This window comes from Rhinoderma darwinii, chromosome 4, assembly GCF_050947455.1.
Source record: "Rhinoderma darwinii isolate aRhiDar2 chromosome 4, aRhiDar2.hap1, whole genome shotgun sequence".
NCBI classification, from domain to species: domain Eukaryota; kingdom Metazoa; phylum Chordata; class Amphibia; order Anura; family Rhinodermatidae; genus Rhinoderma; species Rhinoderma darwinii.
In genome coordinates, this window is record NC_134690.1 from 269,478,004 (window position 1) to 269,502,479 (window position 24,476).

At 41.3% G+C, this 24,476-nt stretch overlaps 1 protein-coding gene across 5 annotated transcripts in view; it reads left to right on the forward strand.

Annotated features, from left to right (window-relative positions):
* The first annotated feature begins 1,567 nt into the window (after positions 1-1,567).
* BCLAF1 (BCL2 associated transcription factor 1) overlaps positions 1,568-24,476 on the forward strand; it is a 33,011-nt gene continuing 10,102 nt past the window's right edge. For all 5 annotated transcript variants that reach the window (XR_012883203.1, XM_075862479.1, XM_075862480.1 and 2 more), the window contains exons 1-7: positions 1,568-1,670; positions 3,176-3,288; positions 13,255-14,157; positions 15,029-15,667; positions 15,746-15,915; positions 20,757-20,862; positions 23,037-23,127. Coding sequence is in view for 4 of the 5 variants with exons in the window: in XM_075862479.1 (XP_075718594.1) it covers positions 3,197-3,288; positions 13,255-14,157; positions 15,029-15,667; positions 15,746-15,915; positions 20,757-20,862; positions 23,037-23,127 (2,001 nt within the window). In the remaining variant the exon portion in view is untranslated. The remainder of the gene's footprint in view (positions 1,671-3,175; positions 3,289-13,254; positions 14,158-15,028; positions 15,668-15,745; positions 15,916-20,756; positions 20,863-23,036; positions 23,128-24,476) is intronic.

Consider the following 24,476-nt stretch of genomic DNA (forward strand, 5'->3'; position numbering starts at 1 on the left):
AACTGAACTGGCACCTTCAAAAAAAGGCTTTTGCAATTTTCTTAAGAATATGAGAAATTGCTGTTTATGTTCTAAGCCTTGTAACGTCCAAGAAAAATAAAATAATGTTCAAAAAACGATGCCAATCTAAAGTAGACATATGGGAAATGTGAACTAGTAACTATTTTGGGTGGTATAACCGTCTGTTTTACAAGCAGATGCATTTAAATTCTGAAAAATGCTATTTTTTGTAAATTTTCTCTAAATTTTGCAATTTTTCACAAATAAAGACTGAATATATCGACCAAATTTTACCACGAACATGAAGCCCAAAGTGTCACGAGAAAACAATCTCAGAATCGCTTGGATAGGTTTAAGCATTCCGACGTTATTACCACATAAAGTGAAATATGTCAGATTTGAAAAATGGGCTCTGAGCCTTAAGGCCCAAACTAGGCTGCGTCCTTAAGGGGTTAAATAGCCAAATGGCGCTGCTTCCCTTCTGAACACTGCCATGTGTTCAAACAGCAGTTTACAACCACATATGGGGGGGTTCCTGTACACGGAAAAAAATGCTTTTCTCCTTTATTACTTGTGAAAATTAAAAGTTTTAGCCTAAAGCTAACAATTAAGAAAAATAAAATATTTTCCACATTTTCTTTAAATCTTGTTTTTTTTTTTATACAAATACTGAATGATTCAACAACATTTTACTACTAACATAAAGTACAATGTGTCATGAGAAAACAATCCAAGAATCGCCTGGATAAGTAAAAGCATTCCAAAGTTATTACCACATAAAGTGACACGTCAGATTTGAAAAATGGGGCTCTGTCAGGAAGGTCAAAACTGGCTGCAGCGGGATAATGTGGTTATCTGTTGTTAATAAACAAACCCTATGCCTTGAATATTCATGTTTCTTTTTTTAACAAAACGTAGGCCTCATGCACACGTCCGTGATATATGGACCACGTTTCCAGGACCGAACATAGACAGGGAGCCGGGCTCCTAGCATCATAGTTATGCATGACGCTAGGTGTCGCTGCCTCCCCACGGGAGTACTGTCCCATACTGTAATCATGTTTTCAATACGGGACAATAGTCCTACGGGGAGGCAGCGACTCACAGCGTCAAACGTAATTATGATGCTAGGAGACCGGCACGCGGCCGACATGCGGTGTGCATACCATGGATCGAAGACAGTCACGTGCAGGAGGCCTTACTCCATTTGGTTCACATAAAGGATCAGAAAACTGTCTAAATTTGCCCAAACGTGCCAGCATTCTATTGCAAATTACATGGAGTACTATTTTTGTTTTAGAGAAGTTTGATAAAAAAAACAAAAAAAAAACAAATAACGAAACACAAAAAATTATTTGGATGAAGACCCTAACAAAAAAAAAAACATACGAGTCCGGTCTGTAATGCGTAAAATACCGAGGCACTGGCTGCAGTGCACAGAACGAGGCTTACATAGTGACACCCTCCATGTTTGGGGGGAAAGGCAATAGCTCGTCGTCACATTTCTTACGTTCTGTACGCGGTGACGTCACTAGAATTTGTCTTCCGCTTCCGGCTCTGACACTTCCTGTCCCCCCCCTCCCGGAACTCCGCTTTACACAGAAGAGGAAGAGGCGGAATATTGAATAACAGCGAGCGTATGCCTATGTGAGCTGCGGCAGTTCTGTCAGGTGCGTTACGTTATATGCACCGGTTTATAAAGCGGACAAATGACTTCCCATTGCGCTGTTTATACGAGCATCGCCCCATGTAGCGCAGCGGCATCCATTAGCATTGCTTATAAGCAAGGCCAGCCGTCCACATCTCGAGCCTGCAAGGACCCTGCTCCATGCTCTTGTGTCTGTGACCGGAAGTGGTGACATAACCAAACCATGCATTTCTCTCGATTTAAAGGGCTTCCCCACTGTTTATAAATGTGACTTTTAATTAGTTAGACTCGACATCTGTCAGATTAACATTTGTGGTGTTGAAATCCAGTCCTCAAAGTCAAATAGTTCTGTAATATTAGGGATAGTTCTGTATGTTGACGCATGCTTCCATACATCAACTTCTATGATTTGCTTTATACAGTCATCTCTCTGCCCGCGCTTCCATAGGGGCTGGCATGTAGATGTTTTGTATAGGCAAACAAGATGTTTGTTTTTTATTTATTTTTTTATTTCCATACGCCTCATCAGTAGACGTAGGGATCTAGTGGTGTATCCTTTCAAACTCCCTGAAGTCTCGTCCTCCCATATTGATAAATATCAAACTTTGGGGTTCAGCTTCGGTCTCCTGCCACTAGCCCCTTTCTGTCCAAGGCCACTGGCCTCTTTCGATCCTGATCTCTTACATGTGCCACTCACTATCACATTAACTAGTGTTTCTGAGGGATTGTATATCACTCACAATGACTAGCACTGGGTCGGCACTTGCGTTACGGTGACATCCTTGTATAAAGAATGTAACAATGACTTAAACTTTACTGAGTGAAAGTGACTGGAGCTGTCACCCCTCCTGACATTTCCGTTTTTAGTAAATACTTGTATTCTCCATTAAGTATAAATTCTTAGGTCTTTTCATTGTGCCATTCCTCTGTTATTCTGCCTGGAAATGTATAAAGAAATGGACAACTTTGTTTCGATTCCCCTTGTCAATAGGTCTGCCTCTACAGTCTGATGGTGCCACAGTAACTGTAAACCCTTTACCGCTATTTGCTGTGGTTTTGTGGGAAGTACAGATGAAGCCCTTAAAAATGATGTACTTCATGTAAAGCCACGGCAATTAGCGTCAAACTATGTGCGGTCACAGCAGCGAGCTCGGTTGTTTCCATAATCTTGACCAGCTTGGCACTAACTCTCTGCCAGGATGCAGTGGCCATATCACTAGATGGGGTCGGGGGACTCCCAATCTCTAGATCGGTGTGGGACCCGCATCTATCAGACATTTATGGTATATCCTATGGCTATGCCATAAATGTCTGACATGGGAATGACCCTTTAATACACCGATGGGTTAAACCTACTACACTTTATTATAACGCAGGCATGTTTTCAAATGAAAAATTTACTATTTATATAATTGAAACAGACAGGCTTACACAGAATTTACTTTTCGGTCAGCATTAGTAGGATGAATGGACAGTGTCAATATCTGGTGCTAATCAATTTGTTGTATTTTTTATTTATTTTTTCAGTTGACTTTAATTTTTCGAAAAATGGGTCGGTCAAATTCTAGGTCCCATTCTTCAAGGTCGCGATCTCCGTCATCTTCGCGATCAAGGTCACGCTCAAGGAAGAAAAGATATAGGTAAAGAGTTGCCAGCTTGCATCATTCATTCATTCATTATTGCTTACTCAGAGAACCTTATAGCCATCAGTGTTACCCATACTGTGGTACTTCATGATTTAAGGGTATGTGCACACGACCTATTTTCAGACGTAATGGAGGTGTTTTACGCCTCGAATTACGCCTGAAAAGACGGCTCCAATACGTCGGCAAACATCTGCCCATTGCTTGCAATGGGTCTTACGATGTTCTGTGCAGACGAGCTGTCATTTTACGCGTCTCTGTCAAAAGACGGTGCGTAAAATTACGACCGCGTCAAAGAAGTGCAGGACACTTCTTGGGACGTAATTGGAGCCGCTTTTCATTGACTCCATTGATAAACCGCTCCGAATCCGTCCGTAATGGGTGCCGCGAAAAACGCGTGCACTTGTAAAAATGTCTGAAATTCAGGAGCTGTTTTCGCCTGAAAACAGTTCTGTACTTTCAGACGTATTTTGCGGTGCCGTGTGAACATACCCTAAGGGTATGTGCACATGAGAACTGGCTTTTACGTCTGAAAAGACAGACTGTTTTCAGGAGAAAACAGCTGCCTCGTTTCAGACGTAAATGCTCCTCCTCGCATTTTGCGAGGCGTCTTGAATTCAATGAAGAACGGCTCAAATTACGTTGCACAGAAGTGTCCTGCACTTCTTTGCCGAGGCAGTCATTTTACGCGTTGTCGTTTGACAGCTGTCAAACGACAACGCGTAAATGACTGGTGGTCTGCACAGTACGTCGGCAAACCCATTCAAATGAATGGGCAGATGTTTGCCGACGTATTGTAGCCTTATTTTCAGTCGTAAAACGAGGCATAAAACGCCTCGTTTACGTCTGAAAATAGGTCGTGTGAACCCAGCCTCCGTGTTATCTTAGCACATTTCTCTTTAGCTGGCAGCTGGAATACTTTTGAAAGGACAATTGTAGCAGACTGAATCTTTTTTTTCTTTCTTTTTTTTAATACATTTTAACCGGTTAAGGACTAGGCTGTTTTACAGCTAAATGATCAGAGAAAATGTCACAATTTTGCTATGCGCTTCTTTACGTGATTATAACTTTGCAGGTGAATAAAGTTCATCTTTGACTTTTACACTCTTTTTAAAGGACAGATAGGGCTTTGTTTTAGTGGCATTTGTCAGTTTACATCATTTATTTATTTTTTCTCTAAATTGGGCAAAATTGGAAAAAAATGCAAGAATTTAGCAAATGCGTCAGTTTATGCTAGCATTTTTCACACAGAGTATGGACCACGGACAAAATTAATCTCCTTTCATATTTCTCCACTTCTCCCGTGCATGGGGATACCAAATATGTGTGCTTTATTCACTGTGCGGGCATGTGCCAGGGCTTGGCATAAAAGGAGGCTTTTTGGCCTTTTCGGTCCAGGAATTCTGCACTTGATTTTATAGCAGCATACGGTTTTCTGGGGGGCCTAATGCTGCTGAAACATTGGAAACACCCCATAAATGACTTCATTCATATTCTTCAAGGGGTTTATCATATTTTTAGACAGTCCAGTTTTCTTCTGAACGTTTCTTGAATAAGATGGAACAAAATAAAATTAGCAATGTTTTAGCAAATGCGTCAGTTTATACCAGCATTTTTCACACACGGTATAGACCACGGCCAAAATTAATCTCCTTTCACATTCTGCCACCTCTCCTGTGCACGGGGATACCAAATATGTGTGCCTTATTTATCACATAGAGAAGTAGGAGGGCGGAGGATAGAAGAAGATTATTTCACAAATCGCTTTTTTTCAAAGCTGGTTTTACAAAACTCAACAGAGTTTCTATAACTCTTCCAAAATATCTGCTCTTGAAGCAGAAATCCCAAAATATTCATCTAGGGGTATAATGGGAATTAATTTTTTGGGGTTTCCTAAAATAAGAAATTGCAGGTTTATGCAAATGGAGCTCTCTAGCAGATGAACTTTAGAAAACATCAAACAAGACATCCACCCCCCACCCATTCCCTCCCTCACCCTTGGAGTAAAATCAGGGGAAAAATAAAAATGTAATGTAGGGCAAATATATTTTCAACTAATTAACTAAAATCTAATAATTCAGAACAGTGTGGTATTTTTTAAAACATGGCTCAATGCACAGGCCTGGTTGTGAGGGACATGAGGGGCAGAAATATCGGGAATCTTTGCGGTGCCCGTCTTTTCTGCAGACGCGGCACTTTTTCTGGGGGTTGCTTCTGGTTGGTGTTGGGGGAATCCGACTGATGAAGTGTCTTTCAGTCAGTCGCGTGACATCCTCAGACTGGGGGCATTCTCAGGTGTCCTGAACATCAAAAATGAGGCCTTCAATAATTTTCTCCTGGAAATCCAGGTATGTGTCTCTGCCTCTGTTTTTTTTGTGGAGCACAAATGAGTTGTGGATGGCCACCTGTAACAAATAAATGGCCACTTTTTTGTACCAGGTTTTTGTTTTTCGCTTTACTAAATATGACTGGAAAACCTGGTCGCTTAAATCCACCCCCCCCCCCCCATGTACTTGTTATATTCGGACACGCTCACTGGTTTGTGCTTGTCCGATGTTGCCCCCCTTTCCCTCACTGCCACTGTTCCTGCGGTATGAATCGTGCTTAGCACATATACATCTTTGCGATCCCTGAACCTGACGGCCAGCAATTCCTCAAATACATAAGCACAGGAGCCCCCCTTTACTATGCGCTTCCCCACTAATTGCTGTGGAAAACCAATTCTGTTTTTGCGCATGGTACCACATGCCCCAGTCCTTGCAGCATGCAAATGCCTAAACAGGGGCACACTGGAATAAAAATTGTCGCAGTACAGGTGGTACCCCTTGTGAAGCAGAGGCTGCATTATCTCCCACACGATCTTACTGCTGGTGGAAAGATCAGGGGGGCATCCAGGAACATTTATTGTGCGGTCCCGCCCTTCATAAATCCTGAAGGTGGTGGTATATCCTGACCCGCTTTCATACAATTTGTAGAGCTTAACGCCATATCTTGCCCTTTTGGAAGGTAGATATTGGCGAAAGCTAAGTCTTCCATGGAAGTTGAGGAGGGATTCGACCACACTTACATTCTGCTAAGGGGTGTAGAGTTGCAGAAATAAATTATTCAGGGAATTTATTAGCGGTCTTATTTTGAACAACCGATCACAGTTTGCATCGGTACTTGGGGGAGTCTGTGCGTTGAAGTGGAGGAACCTCATTATTGTCTCATAACGAGACCTGGGCATTACTGCAGAATATACTGGGGTGGCTTGGGCGGGTCTTTTTGACCAGTAAGACCTAATGGAGGGCTTTTTTTACAATACCCATATTTAGGGTGAGCCCCAAAGAATGTTTTTATTCCTGCAAATTGGTGGGCGTCCAATCTCTGGCATGGGTGGATGAAGGTTTCTGCCTTATATTCTGAGCGGCATATAAATTCATTTTGTGGACAATGATATTTAGGAGGTCGTCTGTAATAAATAAATGGAAGTAAAAAATGTGTATTGTCCACAGTTCAGTTATGCCAGGAGTGGCAGTAAATCTGTGGATCCTAGGCCCAAAAGATGGAGCAGGTGCCCATACAAGAACTAGGGGGACCAGGCTGTCCCGTGCTACAGCGCTACTAAGCCCTGCGCTTCCATGTTCTGCAGTTTCAACTGCGTCAGGGACAACGTCCCCTGAAGATGAACTTGAAGTGACGCTGTCATCGTCACTGCCCAAAACAGGTTCCATCTCTGACGCCATCTCTGATGCGGTCTCAGACTCTGACCACAGCATGGCGTATGCCTCCTCGGCACTAAAAAACTTCCTCGCCATAATGTCACTAACACTAACTAAATAAACAATTATTTTTTTGTAGCAGATTTTATATATATATATATATATATATATATATACACAAACTAACTGTGTGTGTGTGTGTGTGTGTGTGTGTGTGTGTATGTATGTGTATATATATAATATAATTATATATTCCCTACCTGCCTATTCTAATCTAGAAAAGATAGATGGATAGATTGTATAGATAGATGGAAATCTATCTATACAAAGAGAGTATTGATGTGTAAAGCCCCATGAACACGACCGTAAAAACTCCCGTAATTACGGGCCCATAGACTTCTATTGGCCACGGGTATGTCCCCGTATGCTTACGGGAAGGTGCCCGTGCCGTTGAAAAAGATAGAACATGTCCTATTTCAGGCCGTATTTTTACGGCACGGGCAGCCCATAGAAGTCTATGGGGCTCCCGTAATTACTGGTGACTACGTGTGTGTGCACCCGTAATTACGGGAGCGTTGCTAGGCGACGTCAGTAAATAGTCACTGTCCAGGGTGCTGAAAGAGTTAAACTATCGTCAGTAACTGTTTCAGCACCCTGGACAGTGACTGCCGATCACAATATAGATAAAGCTGTAAAAAAAAAAAAAAAGGTTAATACTTACCCAGAACTCCCTGCTTCTTCCTCCAGTCCGGCCTCCTGGGATGACGTTACAGGCCATGTGACCGCTGCAGCCAATCACAGGTCAATCACAAGCTGCAGCGGTCACATGGACTACCGCGTCATCCAGGGAGGTCGGACTGGATGTGAAGAGAGGGACGCGTCACCAAGACAACGGCCGGGTAAGTATGAATTGCTTTTACTTTTATTACGGAAAGGGCTGTACCTTCTCTCTATCCTGCACTGATAGAGAGAAGGGCAATTTTGCAGCCAAAAGCGTGCCCGTAAATACGGGCACGGGTCCGTAAATACTGGTGCAATACGGGTCGAATACGTGTGACCAAGGACCCGTATTTACGCCAGTATTTACGGGTGGACAAAAATACGGTCGTGTGCATGGGGCCTCACACTGTATTTTTTTTTCCACTGTATTCTTCTGGCAGCAATTCTCTCTTAGGGTATGTTCACATGGAGTGTTTTCAGCCGTTTTTCGGGCCGTAAACGTCCTGAAGAATCGGAAGCAGAATGCCTCAAAATTAATTTCAATGGGAAAAACAGCGTTCTGTTCCGACAGGCCGTTTTTTACGCAGCCGTTTTTCAAAATCTCTGTGATTGGTTGTCACAGCGATCACATGTTCAGGGACCAAAAGATTGGCCCTGACACTCTGCCCAGTGCCCAGGGCTGTTAGCAACAGCCTGGGCACAGGGCTGTGTGCACATGATCGCGCGTACACACTCCCTGAAGTGCCGCCGTAATTAGTCTATACGGCGGACTTCAGGGACCCTGACCGCTGGCCGTAAAAATACAGCCAGTGGTCGGGAACCTGTTAATATTTTATTTATGCATTCTGTAATTAAACAAAAACAGTGGTGGAATACCCACTAAAACGAACCTGCCAGAGGGACTAACGCAGGATTTTTTAATGCTATGGACACGATTGAACTGAATTTTTCATTGTTCATTTGTTTCCAAAATGCAAAAACGTCCTACCATTTTGCTGCTGTAGAGTCTGTGTAGACAGTTGGTCTCCTGCAATCTTAAACTTAAACCGGACCAAACACTGCACCTACTGGGGCTGACTTCATCTTCTCTCCCACTGCCTTTTCTCAATGTTAGACCCCATGCACACGACCGTAATTTTTATCCGTAATTGCAGATAAAAATACTGATCCATTAATTTTTATAGCCCACGGACACCTTCCTGTATATTTATGGGTAAGTGTCTGGGTCGTCGAAATTACCCACAAAAAATAGGACATTTATTATTTTAATTGCGGATCATGCTCCTATACTTAATAATGGGAGCAAGGCTCGCAAATGCGGGGGACAGTCTGCGGGTGTTGGTGCCTGTAATTATGGACCGTGCACTCGGCTACAGCCGTGTGCATGAGGCCTTAGAGATCACAGCAGAGAGGGGGAGGAGTTTGCCCATGGCAGATCAGAGTGTGGAGAGGGGGGAAAGCTCCCAAATGTTTAGATAGGGAAGATGACACAGGCTGAACTTTTATCAGAGTGTAGAGAAGGAGAGCATAGGAGGAATCACACTGGCTAGTGTAGAGAGAAAGCTGTGCTGATACACGTGAGCTAGTGAAGACAGCAGCACCCTGGACTCACAGACCCCACATCTAGCATGGATTACTGGGAGGGACACATCAACAGGAGAAGAGTCTGAAACTAGAGAATCTGAATATAAGGGGGTCTGAAAATGAATGAAGGTTGCATCCTGAAACTTAGTGCAACTTTTTTTTCAACTCCAGGTAACCACTAACATATATAAATGTTTTTATTTTCCATGTCAAAGATGTCCATAGCCATTAAAGGGGGTTTCCAAATCCGTTGGTGCCGACATCGGAGACTACAAAATGCCCCCAATTATACGGTCCTTACCAATTTTCCAAATGGGGAGGTTTGGGGTTAGTGATCCTATTCCTGTCATGCTCCTTGTGGTTTAGCCTAATACCTCTGGGGGTATAAGGTTAATAGGTTAAGAATAGGTTAATATTGATATTTACACTTAACCACCATGTGTGATGTATATCTAATATCCCTGGAGGTCTGTGGTATTTTGGATGGGACAGTCTAGTCAGGAGCTCATCAATAAAATGTAGCTCGGTACCTATAAGCGATGCTTATTTATCTTTCTCAGTGCTTGCCGTTTGGCTTAATTTTAGCTCCGCTCCATTAGGGCAGAGCTCTAATTTGTGACTACAGCTTAGCTACAGTGTATGCAGTCTGAGGTAGGGCTGCGCGATTAATCAAATTAATTTGATTCATTCGCCTTTGAGGACTCAGACGATTCTGTGTTTAGACAGAATCGTTGAATTGATTTAATAATGGCGTCGTCTGGCTGAGCTACAAGACTAAGCTCCGCCATGCCACCTCGTCACTGCCCTGCTGCCTCGTCGCTCTCTTCCGACTCTTACTTGTGAGAGAGGAGACAGCGCTGGTACAGCATGTAACAATGTTTCCTCCCACCTCCTGTGGCTTCCTGACCGTAATGCTCTGCTGTACTGGCACGGCATGTCCGTTCTGCAGCTACTCTTGTAATGTCTGGCAGCTAATGAAATCCTAGGCTGCCAGCCGAGGGCATGGGGGTGGGGATATAAACTCAGATTGGTGGGCAGGCTGGCAAGTTGTAAATAAGGGAATGGTAGGCAGAGCTAATTATTTTACGGGCTTTGAGTGGCTATATGAGTTGTTCTTTAGAGCCCCAGGTTAGCTAAAATGATGGCCGTTTGTGCACCAACACACACATAAATCAGTACCCTCACTGTATCCCTGTTACACCTCACCACCCAATACTTTGCTGTTCCTGCCCACATACGTTAGCCTCAGGTTCGCTTAAACGCTATGTAAATCTATGAAAGGCATATATAAAAAAAATAAATTATAAAAAGTTGTCAGTGTGATTAGAAAGTTGCACCAATTACTTTTTTTTATACACCTAATACTTATCCTATATACAGAGCAGCTGTATAGTTCACATCAGTCAGTCCCGCGGACCTGACAAGTTCAGTGTCTCTAACAGACAGGATTCACCTGTAATCCATCACATCTAAATTCAGAAGTCATAGATTACAGGTGGATCCTGCGTGTCAACCCACTTTCACTGAACCCGTCAGTAACGCGAACCTGACGGGATTTAGCGCTAGATACAGCTATATCTCAAAAAGTAAAACGATTTTTTAATAAAAACGAATTATAAAGTTGCGCTCAAATCAAACTGACTGGCCATTTTAATAAAAAAAATTATAAAAATGCCTTTCAAAGGTTTACATGGCTGTCTTCCTTCATATTTTTCATCCTTCACCTCCAGGTGCCTCTGCTGCTGTCTCATCATCCCTATAGTCACCTTACTGCCCCTGATGTAGCTCACCCACCCTCCAGGTGCCTTTCCACCCATCATGTGCCTTGCAGCCCTGGTAATGCCTCCCTAGCTGCCAGACCTCTCCCTGCCGACATAGTGCCTTGAAACCCCTGATGGCACATCACCATGTCAAAATTCTGCCTCATAGAATTGAGATTTGTTCCAATCTCATCTACATTGCTGCTACTGTATTCCGATGTATCATTTCCATTTGCAAATCCAGTTGGAAAATCTTGCAGCATTTCCGCTACGTATGCACTTACCCAAAGTGCGCCCCTAAAAAAATATTTTTATATATATCTGGGGACCACACACAAAACCATTCAGACTAACACACACACACACACACACACACACACACACACACACACACACACACACACACACACACACACACACACACACACACACACACACACACACACACACACACACACACACACACACACACACACACCCATTCAAACTAACACAGTCCAGAGTCAAATTTACTCTTAGTTGAGTCCCATCCCATTTCTTAGCTCTAAAAAAAAAGTGCTCAAAAAGTTGTGTACCATAAAATGTTACCAATAAAAACTACAGCTTGTCCCGCAAAAAATAAGCCCTCACACTGCTCAATCGACCAAAAAATAAAAAAAAGTTATGCCTCTCGGAGGCATGATGAAACAAATCAATTTTTTTTTTAACAAATAGTTTTTACTTTGTAAAAGTAGTAAAACATAAAAAAAACGATATAAATTTGGTATCGGCGTAATCGTATTGCGTCGCAGAAAAAATTTAAATGGTCGTTTTTACTGCATGTTGAAAGCTGTAAAAAAGGAAACCCAAACAATGGAGGAATCCGTTTTTTCCAATTTCAACCTGCAAAGATTTTTATTTTCCATTTCCCAGTATATTATATGGTACTTTAAATAGTGTCAATAGAAACTACAACTCCTCCCGCAAGAAATAAGCCCTCACACCACTCTTTTGACGGCATTTGGAAAGCAGGGAGTGAAAAAAAAGAGCAAACCATGGATCAGCCCGGAAAGGGTTAATTAATTTCTAATAAAAAAATATTTCTGACCACATGTGGGGTATTGTCGTACTCGGAGAAATTGCTTTACAAATATTGGGGTGCTTTTTCCTCCTTTATCCCTTGTGAAAATGGAAAAATTCAACATTTTTGTGAAAATAATGTTGATCTTCATTTTCATGTGCTAATTCTAATAAATTCTGCTAAATACCTGTGGGTTCTAAATGCTTACTATACCCCTAGATAAATTCCTTAAGTGGTATAGTTTCCCAAATGGGGGTCACTTTTGGGGTGTTTCCACTGTTTTGGTCTCTCAGGGGGTTTGCAAATGTGACACCCAAAAACCATTCCAGCAAAATCAGAGCTCCAAAATCCAAACGGCGCTCCTTCAATCCTGAGCCCTGCTGTGGGTCCAAACAGCCGTTTATGACCACCTATGGGGTATTGTCGTAATCGGGAGAAATTGCTTTACAAATGTTGGGGTGTTTTTTCTCCTTTATTCCCTGTAAAAAAATAAATACGTTTTTTCAGAAAAATAAGTAGATTTTCATCTTCACAGACTAATTCAAATAAATTTACCCAAAAAACTGTGGGGTCAAAATGCTAACTATACCCCTAGATAAATTCATTGAGGGGTGAAGTTTCCATAAATGGGGTCACTTTGGGGGGGTTTCCACTGTTTTGGCCCCACAAGACCTCTTCATGGTGCCTAAAATATATTCTAAAGAAAAGGAGGCCCCAAAATCCACTAGTTGTTCCTTTTTCTTCTGAGGCCTGTGTTTCAATCCATTACCACACTAGGGCCACATGTGGGGTATTTCTAAAAACTTCAGAATCTGGGCAATAAATATTGAGTTGCATTTCTCAGGTAAAACATTGTAATCCTTGCAAGTAACCAATCTAATTGACCAGTGAAAGAAAAACTTCTTGACATGAAGTTTCTCACCCAAGCAGTTCGAGTATTCTCAATAGACAGTTTTTCTGAGAAACTTTGTTTAGAATTTATTGATTGACGTATTGTCATTCGTCTTAGAAATTATTTACAACATTAAAAAGACCAAAGTCTTTAGTGTTGCAGATGTGGCGTTGATTTTGATTTATTTTGTTGTCTATTAGCATCTATGCAGAAAAATGTTTTCAAATTTTGTATTTTAATTTTAAGTTCCAGATCCAGATCAAGAACATACTCTCGATCTCGCAGCAGAGAACGTGTGTACAATAGAGATTTCCGCAGAGATTATAGGAACAACAGAGGGATGAGACGTCCCTATGGTTTCAGAGGAAGAACAAGAGGTTACTACCAAGGAGGAGGTGGCAGGTACCATCGTGGGGGTTATCGCCCAATGTGGAACCGTAGGTACTCTCGAAGTCCTCGCCGGGGACGGTCTCGCTCTAGAAGTCCTAAAAGGCGCTCTGCATCATCTCAAAGATCCAGAAGCCGATCACAGAGATCCTACAAGTCTTCGCAGTCACCAAGGTCATCTTCATCCCGTTCTTCATCACGCTACAGCAAATCTCCTGAGAGAAAATCTCGAGTGTCCCATGAGAAACCTAAACATAAAACTGAAGAGGCTGAAAAATCAAAAAGTCCCTCAAATGAGAAATCAGGTGATGAGCATAAAGATGCATTTGACCCATCTGAGCCTTTAGATGAACTTGGAAAAGAACTGGATTTGCATGGTGAAAGTTGGGCAGGGCTTTCTGCATATGAAAACAGTCCAAGGTCCCCTTGTAGTCCTTCACCAGTAGCTTCTCCGCCCAGTGAAAGTTCTTCCCAATCTGATGGGCCTATTCTTAGCGTGGTCCATTCTGGTAAAGACACGATGTCTCAAAATTCACATTCCATGGCTCATAGCCCAGAAAGGTCTGGTTCTGGCTCTGGTGGCAATGGTTCAACTCGGTACAGTCCTTCACAAAACAGTCCAATTCATGTCCCTGTGCAAAAAAGTCCAGAAAACACTGTGGTGTCTCAGAACACGTCACACGATGAAGGGCGTTCTCACTATTCTTTGTTCAGTGAACCAGTGGAGCAAGAAATTTCTAAAGGTGCAAAGTTTCTAAAAAGGTAAGGAGATTGTCTCACGTGGTGTTTGTCTAACATACAAAAACTCATCACAGTAATAAATGATAAAATAGAAATGTTCAATTTGACCCATGTGAAGTTTTTAAAGAAGACATTTGCCATAATGTCTTGACTTCCTGAATATGTGCGTCTGTAATCTACACTATTATACTTTAAAGGGGTTTTCTAGTCTTTACAAATTGTGTGCAGATGGTGTTACTGCAGTAAGCTACTTACTAATATACTATCTGTAAGCCCTCGTCACATGCAGTCACCTGACCACGCTCCTGGTGTTTATCTCCTGCTTGTGTGATATTCCTACACTGACCACTTGGTTATCTCCCCTGTCCCTGTAGTACGGGACATTACACATCACATGCCTTTTCATCCCTTCTCTTTTACAGGCTGGGAAGCAGATAGTGCAGAGTATAGCAGCAGAACAGCAGAGCTGTGTCTCAGTAGAGTAATTACAGCACTACCTTATACCCTGTAATAGAGGGGCATGCAGGCAGAAGTAAATATAGAATGTCTGAGTGTGGAGCGGAATCATGGGAGTTTTAGTCCTTTACATGGTAATCCCACCTAGGGCAAGCCCTAACAAAATGAAAACAACAGTGCTGCCAAGGCTGGGCAACATAATGAAGAATAACTTTCTGTTCTATGGTGGCATCATTTGGCGACTAATCAGACACATTTTTCTTATGCTTGGAAAACCCCTTTAATTTAAGCTTTGTGCCAGCAAGTTATATTTCACCATTCCCACCTGTAAAAAATGTTCTGAATTTTTTTTAATGCGCTTTTATTGTAGAATTGATTCTAAAGGTCATACATTTTTCAATTTTTGTATTTATGATATACTCTTATTTTACTCCAGATATACAGATGAAGAACACAGGTTATTTCCAATTGAAAAGGTTAATAATAAAGAGAAAGACAGCCATAAGGATAAGGCATTGGATAAGTCTAAAAAGGAAACCGGCAAAGGCTGGGACGATCGTGATATGTTAGATTTTCTTTTGGAAAAAGAGTCTGTTAAATCTCAGTTTTTGTCAATTTCAGAAAGTGAAGATGTAGAGGAAGCAGAGGATTATAGGCAGTTTAGAAAGTCTGTGTTAGCAGATCAAGGCAAAGGTTTTTCTACTACATCCCAGTGGAATGCTGAAGAAGAAGGGACAAAGTACAAGTCCAAAGCCGTAATAAAGGGCAGTAAGGAAGGAGAAAAGATCAGAGGGGGTAAGGGACATAAAGTGTCCTCCAAAGAGCGACATAAAGCTGATGATAAAGGTGGTGAAAGGTCATTTGGTAAAAAGGAATCCAAGTCACCTGACAAAGCTCTGTCTAATAAGATAACAGACCCATTCAGTCGCAATTTCCCTTTACACCCAAGTGATGAAGTGAGAGAGAAAGTAGGGTTCAGGGAGGAAAGCCCACTTAGGATCAGAATGACCGCAACAGAGTCTCACCATCCTGAGGTCAAACTTCGGATACCTGCAGTTCCCCTTGATGATATCAGGTAAGGAGATATTACTTGAAATGAGTAATATTAGGTTACTCAAATATAATCTAAATCTTATTTTTTGTCATAATAAAGGCCATCCTCTCTGGCTAGTGACCGTCTGTTAGCCAGTACTCTTGTACATTCAATCAAGCGACAGAAGGACTTCCGGTCCATCTTTGACCACATGAAGGTTTCCTTCTCCAGCAAAACATCTCCGGAGTCCTTTATCTACCATGTGGTGTCTATAGTACAGTTTGTCAAAGGTAAGCAATGATATGTGAAAATGCCCATCTTGGTTATAATTTAATTTCGGTTTGACAACAGTTTAATGCCACAGTCTGGTAGCTCCTCATTGGCTCCATATTTTCGGGGATGTACCACACGCACATATTTTCTATATTGTATGGAACGATTACGATGATTTGCATCTTCTTCAAATCCAGTCTGCGTTATTTGAGTAGTTCTTTTACAACTAAATATGCACAGTCTATTCATTACTGTGTATGACTTTCTCCATACAAGGAACATGACCCACTTTGTATTTCTTTTAAATATTCTATTACTTGGTATTCTGGTTGGATTGCTATGACACTGAATATTGTACAGTACCTGTGTTCTATCTCGCTTTAGATTGCACATTGTATGCAGGCTCATATCTCTCTCCTCCTCCTCTCCTCTATCCTCCTCCTCTCCTCCTCCTCCTCCTCCTCTCCTCTCTCCTCTCCTCTCCTCTCCTCCTCCTCTCCTCTCCTCCTCCTCTCCTCCTCCTCCTCTCCTCTCTCCTCCTCTCCTCTCCTCTCTCCTCCTCCTCTCCTCTCTCCTCCTCCTCTCCTCCTCCTCTCCTCTCTATCCTCTCTCTCTATCCTCCAAATAAATATATATAGAGTAAGCAAAAGATGGCAGCACTCTGGTCTGATTAGTGAAATAGCAAGTTATTCACCTCTGCAAGTTTGATAAAGGCCCCATTGAGACGGTCTCAAACGTTAGAGGTGAAAAATGTCCACTTTCTTTTCCACTAACCAATATATATATATATATATATATATATATATATATATATATATATATATATTGTAGTGCAAACAAAGTGATACAATTGCAATAGAAATTGAAAGGGAATGATTAATCCATTGACATTTAATAGCTAAATTTAATCTGCTTTCCGTAACGTTTAAAATAAGGTAAGTTTCTGTCCTGTTGCATTGTGACGTTGCTCTTACCCTCATAGCTGCAAGATGAAAATGATGGCTGCCCTGTATTGTTGAATAAGACCAAGGTTAAGCATTTGCAAAATTATACTCCTTTTTAGTGTGGATGGTATTGCATATAAATTGCAATTGTGTTTAAATGAGTTGCCTTCTTTGGTTCAGCCTCCATTCTCTTCTCTGTTTTGCCCAATCCAGGTGTACCGTTCTCGGGTTGACACCTTACACTTGCCTAATCATTTCTGACATGTATGGTTTGCTTAAGTTATGGTGGGCAGTAGACAAGGAAAAATTCCAACAACTATGATTAGGTGAAAGCAAATATGCCATCCAGTTGGTTGCCATATACACTATACACATCCAGTCCGGAGAGAACTTTAAAACACCAAGGGGTTAATTAAAGAAGGTTGGGTGTGTCAAAATGGCAATTACTTGTACAATTATGATGGGTTATTCACGTTCTGATTTGGTATTGTGTTTTGTCCATGTACACCGCTTGAGCTGGAACTGGCCAGTGTTGATTTCTTTTTCATTATGACTAGGTCCTGGAAAATATTTTGAAAACCCATGTAACACAATAAAATATACTGTTACTGAGACTAAAGTCTTCCTGACACAAATGGCAAAATCTGAATTGCTAGATCCTAAAATTCCTGGGTTTGCTGGAATTAAGCTTGTGGCTCTACCTTGTAGTGGCTCTTTCCAGGTGTTTTGCTTGATTTTGAGACTTGTACTGGATGCTGGGCGGTAAGTGGACATAGCTGAATATTGATTTCTGTAACAGGATGATGTCTCATATTGCATAAACTATGATAACCGGCGACTTCATGTTAAGACTTAGGACGCACCATTCAATCTTTAATTTTGTACACGATATCCTTAATTCTGAGATGTTATGACGTCATCACATTTACTTTGCATGCAACTAAACAGTGCATTCTTTCTAGCTAGTCAATTACATTGATATTTAGTCATAGGTGACATGAAGAAAAAGGATGTGCCCGTTGTTTTGATAGCATGTCATTTTAACATCAGAGCACATGCTTGTATGTCATAATATAAGCTGCAATAATTTGGTCCCTTTGTGCTGAACTTGGGGACCACAGTAGCACGGAGTACTGCACTAGGCCTGTTCATTTGGAGAGAATACGAATGTGTCTTATATCTATAGATGGCCATGTATAGAAATAAAACCTGGACAACTTCTTTCCTAGATATATGTATTTCTTTTTTTCCATTTGGGCTGAATATGTAATGAAGCTTAGAATAATCCATACGTTTTCCAGTCCTTGTAAGAGTTTACCAACAGTCATAATACAAGTAAATTTACAGGTAGACATGAACCTAGCCACCCTTTGCAATTCTGCAGCAAACCTACATCAAGCTTTTTCAGCGGATGTGCTGCTACCATATCCGTGGCGTAAAGATATATGCCACGTGGAAATCCACCCTTGCTGCTATTTGCTGAAGCATGCAGTGTCGGTCTGCTCCCTCCTCTGAATGGGGCTCCCTTTTAAATCACATTTTTATTTAATGTACCACATAGTGAATCTGAACCAAATAAAACATGTTCAGGACCAGACTACAGGTTAGCATTAAATAGACATAAGCTTTAAAATGAACCTTCTAATTTGCAGAAGTGGTTTGACTGCTCTAGAAGAATAGAGATAAGAACCGTTTACACAAAGTGCTTAGCTGCCCATACACATTAGATTAATGTTGGCACATTAGTAATCTAATGTGTATAGGGGGGACCCCCGACTATCCCTGGATTGCAGACATTGAAAGAAACGAGGGTGGAGCATGTTGGATTTCATCTTATGTGTATGGCCTGCTTCAGTCTTCGTTTATTAGTTATATTGTTCCATTTGTTAAGACTTCTGTTCACAACTATCGAGCTGAGTGATAAAATTCTATGCTTGCACAGGAAATCAATGATTTTTTTGTGTTATCCTTTGGTCGATCACCCTATTTATGGAATTATTTGATTGTTTGGTCACTTACGGTCTACTTGTACCAATGATCTCTTCTTGCTGACTTTGGCTTTTCCAACAATAATGTAAGAAACACCTGTAGATAAATGCCGAAGCTATTTATGGGGAAGGTTTTTATTCCTTAGGTCGTAATAAAACGTTTAAGACTAAAAAATTTTCCCCAAAAATTGAATATCAAATTAGTAAGATATAGCAATATATTTAATTTGGCTGAATACATTTCCTTTTTCTTTTAAGGCTATTTTGACATCTACGCTAGGGCATTTCCTCAGGGTTTCTGTCACTTTTAACAACGAGAAAAGTACAGCATGCAGTGCTATTCTTACCGTTAAAAAACCCAAAACAACGGAAGCGTTGATTGGACCCCATTATAAACCGCACTAGTAGAAAAAATTCTCTACTTTATGGGATAGTATTTTGATACAATCTGCAAATGATAGATGACAAGAAATGTGTTGACGTTGTGTAAATCCACAACAACTGTAACAGTGAAATGGATGCCACAGTCGCCAGTTGACCACCACCAGGATTCACTTGAATCTTTACTTACCAGTGTCTGGAAAATGTAGTACCAAAGGCTGGAAATAGGGCTACCTGTTTTTTAGCGAAATCGTTCAAGGAATCTGTAGATGAGGTGTACAGATATTGTTTATTATTTTTCAGTCTTAAAAACATAATGTTTTAATGGTTCAACCCCTTCTTCAGATCTATAAGACAGGCCATTATAAGCCATTGGGATCAGTCCGTCAGTGTTTGGATCTGTTAGCGAAGGTTCCCTTAAAGCATCATTGCGTTCCGTTATAAATGGTAGCCATGTCGCCAGTATGAAAAGTGCCTTACTTGTTGCTTCCTGAGAAGGCAAAGCCCACTGCAAAATTACCCGAAATCGCTGTACAATCTGAAGGTATAATGTAAAAGCCCATATAGTAAAGAGAGTAATATGAGCCAGCATTCCTCTTATAACATGCTTTTGAGGGTTCAGGGATTAGTTTGAAATGGACCGGGAGCATTTACAACCCCCTCACCCTGCAAGCTCTGAACTGGATTGTACACTAACTTTCTTCATATGCTACCTGTAAAAAATAATAATAAAATTATATATATATATATATATATATATATTTAAAATCTGTTACACTGTGTTTTGTTCATCCACTACACTTTTCAACGGTGATGTGATTTTATTTGTGCAAAATTGGCGGAATTGTACATTATACTGCATTATACTTTATATGAATGTTAATAGGGTTACTGAACTTATGACATGTCAGAAGTTTTGATTGGTGGTTGTCCGAGCACTGAGACCCCCACCGATCGCTAAAACGAAGCAGCAGAAGCGCTTGTGTGAGTGTTGTGCTGCTTAGATTCTGATCGACTCTCCTCGGAGCAATGTACGGGCTTAATAGAAAGTCTGAGTCCGTACACACTTGCTCGGCTTTCCAAAGAAAGCTGATCGGAAACGAAGCGGCATGTCCCTCACCCAAGCACTGCTGCTGCTTTGTTTTGGCGATAGGTGGGGGTCTCGGTGCTCGGATCCTCACCCATCTAAACTTCTGACAAGTCACTGACATTTCAAAGGTTTTTTGAAAGTTTAGCTACCCATTAAAGCTTAACTGTGTGGATGCTTACAGTTCGTAAACATGGAAATAATCACAAATTATAAATATGGAGAAAAATAAGGGACAGTATACTTGCAAAATGTTGATACTTTTTACTGTGAAAATAAATATCACATGAAAGAAAAGTATTCTATTTTTATATGATGCATTTTTTCCCTTTTCTGTCTTTTAATAGGATTCAACCTATTAATATTTGTTGACATTCTGCAAGTCCCACTTTAAAGGTGTCTTTGTGTTTAAGGGAGTTAAACTAATGAGGCAGTTTTTCTCCCTCTACAACCAACAGAGCATTATTTCAAGGGTGACGGAAAGACCCTCAATGAGAGGTTTGCAGGCTATCAGACAGTCACAGATGAGCAGGCCAGCCGTCCAAAGAGCCCGGAAATACACAGGTACATGCCAAAAATACCAGAACACATTCCTCCGTTCAATTTTCTTTCATGTGCCTTTAAAATAAATCTTGTCACCATGCTTTTTTACACCATACAAAATTCCTTCTATCTGGTGACAATGAGACCTGGTTATCAGATCTTCTGAAATATTCAATGGTCATTGAAAAGTTAAAAAAAAACAAAAAACAAACCCTCACTTATAGTGAACCTTCAGGAAGAAAGGCCTAGATAATACAAAGTAAGCTACTACAACTTTGTTATAACTTAATAATTATATAATTTTTTTTTATTTCTGCACAGTCTTCTGTGTTTGGTCTTGTGATGTTCCACATTAACCAGATGCCAGATGATTTCACTATATAGTCAAATTGAACTTAAATTTAAAGTGCACCTCCATTTGTGATCGACACATTACATTGGACGCCGAGAGATGCTTGTGCACTGGTCCAATTATTTATTTATTTATTTATTTATTTTTATCAAGTAATTTATTGTAAGTTTAATTTCAACAAAAACACAACCGTTGCGACAGTATCGCAACACAGATATAACACCCCCCACCCCCCTTCTTCCAAAGTATGCATGCTCATGAATACATAATAATCAGCACCGAGATCATTATCAAATATACAAAAATACTATCTACATATCTGACATATTCAGATAAGATTTAACATAATCCCCCTAAGACCGATTCCTCTAAGCAGCGTATATTATCCAACCATCTACCTCATACTAGACTGCAACTCAGCCGCAACCCCCGATGATGAAGCCAGGCCCTTACTTTCCACCCATGGAGACCATATTTTATCGAAGGCATGTTTAACATTTCTAGCCGTGTAAACATATCTTTCCATACGTGTTAACCACGTGACTTTGTTACAGAATTCCAATAACGTAGGCGGTTTGTCATCCAGCCAATGCCGTGCAATAAGCTTCCTTGCCACATACAGCATACGAGCAACGGCCGGGTTAACATGTTAAGAGATAGAAATATCCTCCACATACCCTAGGACACCTACAAACGGAGTGAAATCTACCGACACCCGATATACAGAAGAGATAGTGTCCACTATCTCAGACCGAAACTGTCGCAGCTGCACACATTGCCACATCATGTGTATTAATGTGCCAGGTTCTCCACCACACCTACGACAGTCGGAGGAGTCCCTGACCCCAATTTTAGTTAGAAATTCCGGTGTTCTGTACACCCGATGTATCAGAAACAGATGAGAAATACGGTGTGCCTCATTCAGAGAGTTTAGGGATCCGTGACAATATATCTCCCCACTGACTCTCTTCTATGGGCTCGGTCCAATTCTAATTAATAAGATCCGTGCACGATACTATTCAGGCCACATCAACACTAGCACCGAGTGTGCATCTCTCCACGCCTAATGTCAGTTCAGGCAGGAGATCACAAGTAAAGGTACAGTTAAAATGTATTTTTTGTTTAGCTCTATTCTTCAGCGTTACACAAAAAAATTAAAGGCGTTGACTAGACTCGGGTCTGTTTTTTATACTGATGACCTATCCACAGGATAGGTCATCAGTATATGATTGGTGAGGGTCAGAAACCCCAGACCCCGCACCGATTCGCTGGAAGCTATGGGTTCTGGAAGTTATGCAGGGAATGGTGGCGGAGGCAGAAGGCTCCCGTCACAGTACAGCAGCCGTACTGCAGCTCTGCTCCTACTCAAATGAATAGTAGCAGAGCTGCAGTAGCGCAGCACAGCCGCTATACAGTGGTCGGAGCCATCTGCTACCGGCACCGACCAGTGCATACCTCCTGGCAGCCGGAACAGCTGATCGTGCGGGGTCCAGGTGACGGACTGCCACCGATCATGTACTGATGACCTATCCTGTGGATAGGTCATCAGTATGAAAAACCTCCCCAAGCACGGATGACGCCTTTAAGCTGTGTCACACTCCTACGTCCTACTGTATGGAAAGTATACATCTATATTCTGTATATTGGTCTATATGTGTATATCGTGTTCTATCCCATAGAGAATTGCGATTTCCTCATGTTTTTCATATTGTTTATATAATCATACACCTTTTTTTATTTATTTTTTCAATTAAAGGAAAAAATTGTAGAAAACATACATAAGCACAATAGTTGATGTATAAAATTGTGTGTATTTTACACTCCATTTTTTACTTTGTCTTAGGAGGATAGATCTATCCCCCAACATCCAGCGAAAACATTCATATATGCAGAATGAAGACACGGTCTTTGGAGTGAAGGAAGAGCCATCCAAGGTATTTTTAGTTTCGCTTCCGATTAGAAAAGTTTTTGTTTTTTTAAGCCAATACAGGAGTGAATCCTAATAAAAGGCGCTCAGGCCTAATGTGTCCATTTGGAGAAAGATTATTTGACAAAACTCAGAACAAAAAAAATTTGGTTGTGTAGATTACCATAATTGTTTCATTTCATAGGCAGCTTAGATTAATTCTAACACAGTGGATGGCTAATTTTGGAGACGGTTTTGATGCACGTACCTTCTGCTGTATCTGAATGCAGTCCAAGATTTTTCCTAAAAACTTGCGGTTTTCTTTACTGTTAAAGCCTAAGTTCAGTGACAATATTTGACTTGTGTAACAGAACAAGCCATCGGACATGATTGCAGTTATTTACCTGTATGATGCCCCTTCTGCTCCAAATGATGCCCAATAAGCGCAATCCTTCTTTCCCCTGACATTTGCCGTCAGGTTTGGCTGACTTTCCTGTACTTTGTATGTACGCTATAAAAACCATAATTTAAATAGGGGCCTTCTGAAGGAACAGGGCAGGGAGGCCCCATGCATCAAGTCAGGAACAGTTATGAAAGAAGGCTCCAAGTCCAGGCAAATAGAAGCAGAGCTGCAGTAACCCAGTAAGGCTGCTATACTGTGGTCGGAGCCTTCGGCTTCCGGCACCGACCCTGCATCACTTCTGTGGATAGGTCATCAGTATAAAAAACAGCGCTCAACCTGGACAACCCCTTTAACCTTCCAGATCTGTATTATTGATGGTCGGCACCAGAAAAACTTGAGTCTTGAAGGGGTTGTGTCATGACATCATGGATGGTTCATTGCTTGGATATGCTATAAATGGCTAACCATGTGTTTTCCTGGAAAAAGACAAACCACTTTGTTCTATTTAGCAGGTGTTTGGTGTCAGCAGGACCCCCATAGAGCAGAGAAAACTCCTTAGGGCCCATTCACATGAACGTGAATAACGTCCATATGCTGCGCATGGAAATCACACGCAGCACACGGACCCATTGATTTCAATGGGGCCGTTCACACATGCGAGAGTCTACTGCGTGAAACTCCCTGCGTAAAACTCACCATCTCCTATATTGGTGCGTTTTCACGCACCTACGCGCCCATTGAAGTCAATGGGTGCGTGAAAACTACGCACCGCACATGGATGCACATCCGTGTGCGGTGCGTGATTTGTGCATTAATTCAATTGGAAATAATAATAATTAAAAAAAGATATGCTTTGCGAGTGCGCGAATAACGCATGCCACTCGCAAAACACACTGATGCATAATGCAACACACACACGGACCAAATTCACGCACGTTTTTCCACGCGCGTGAATCTGATACGCTCGTGTGAAT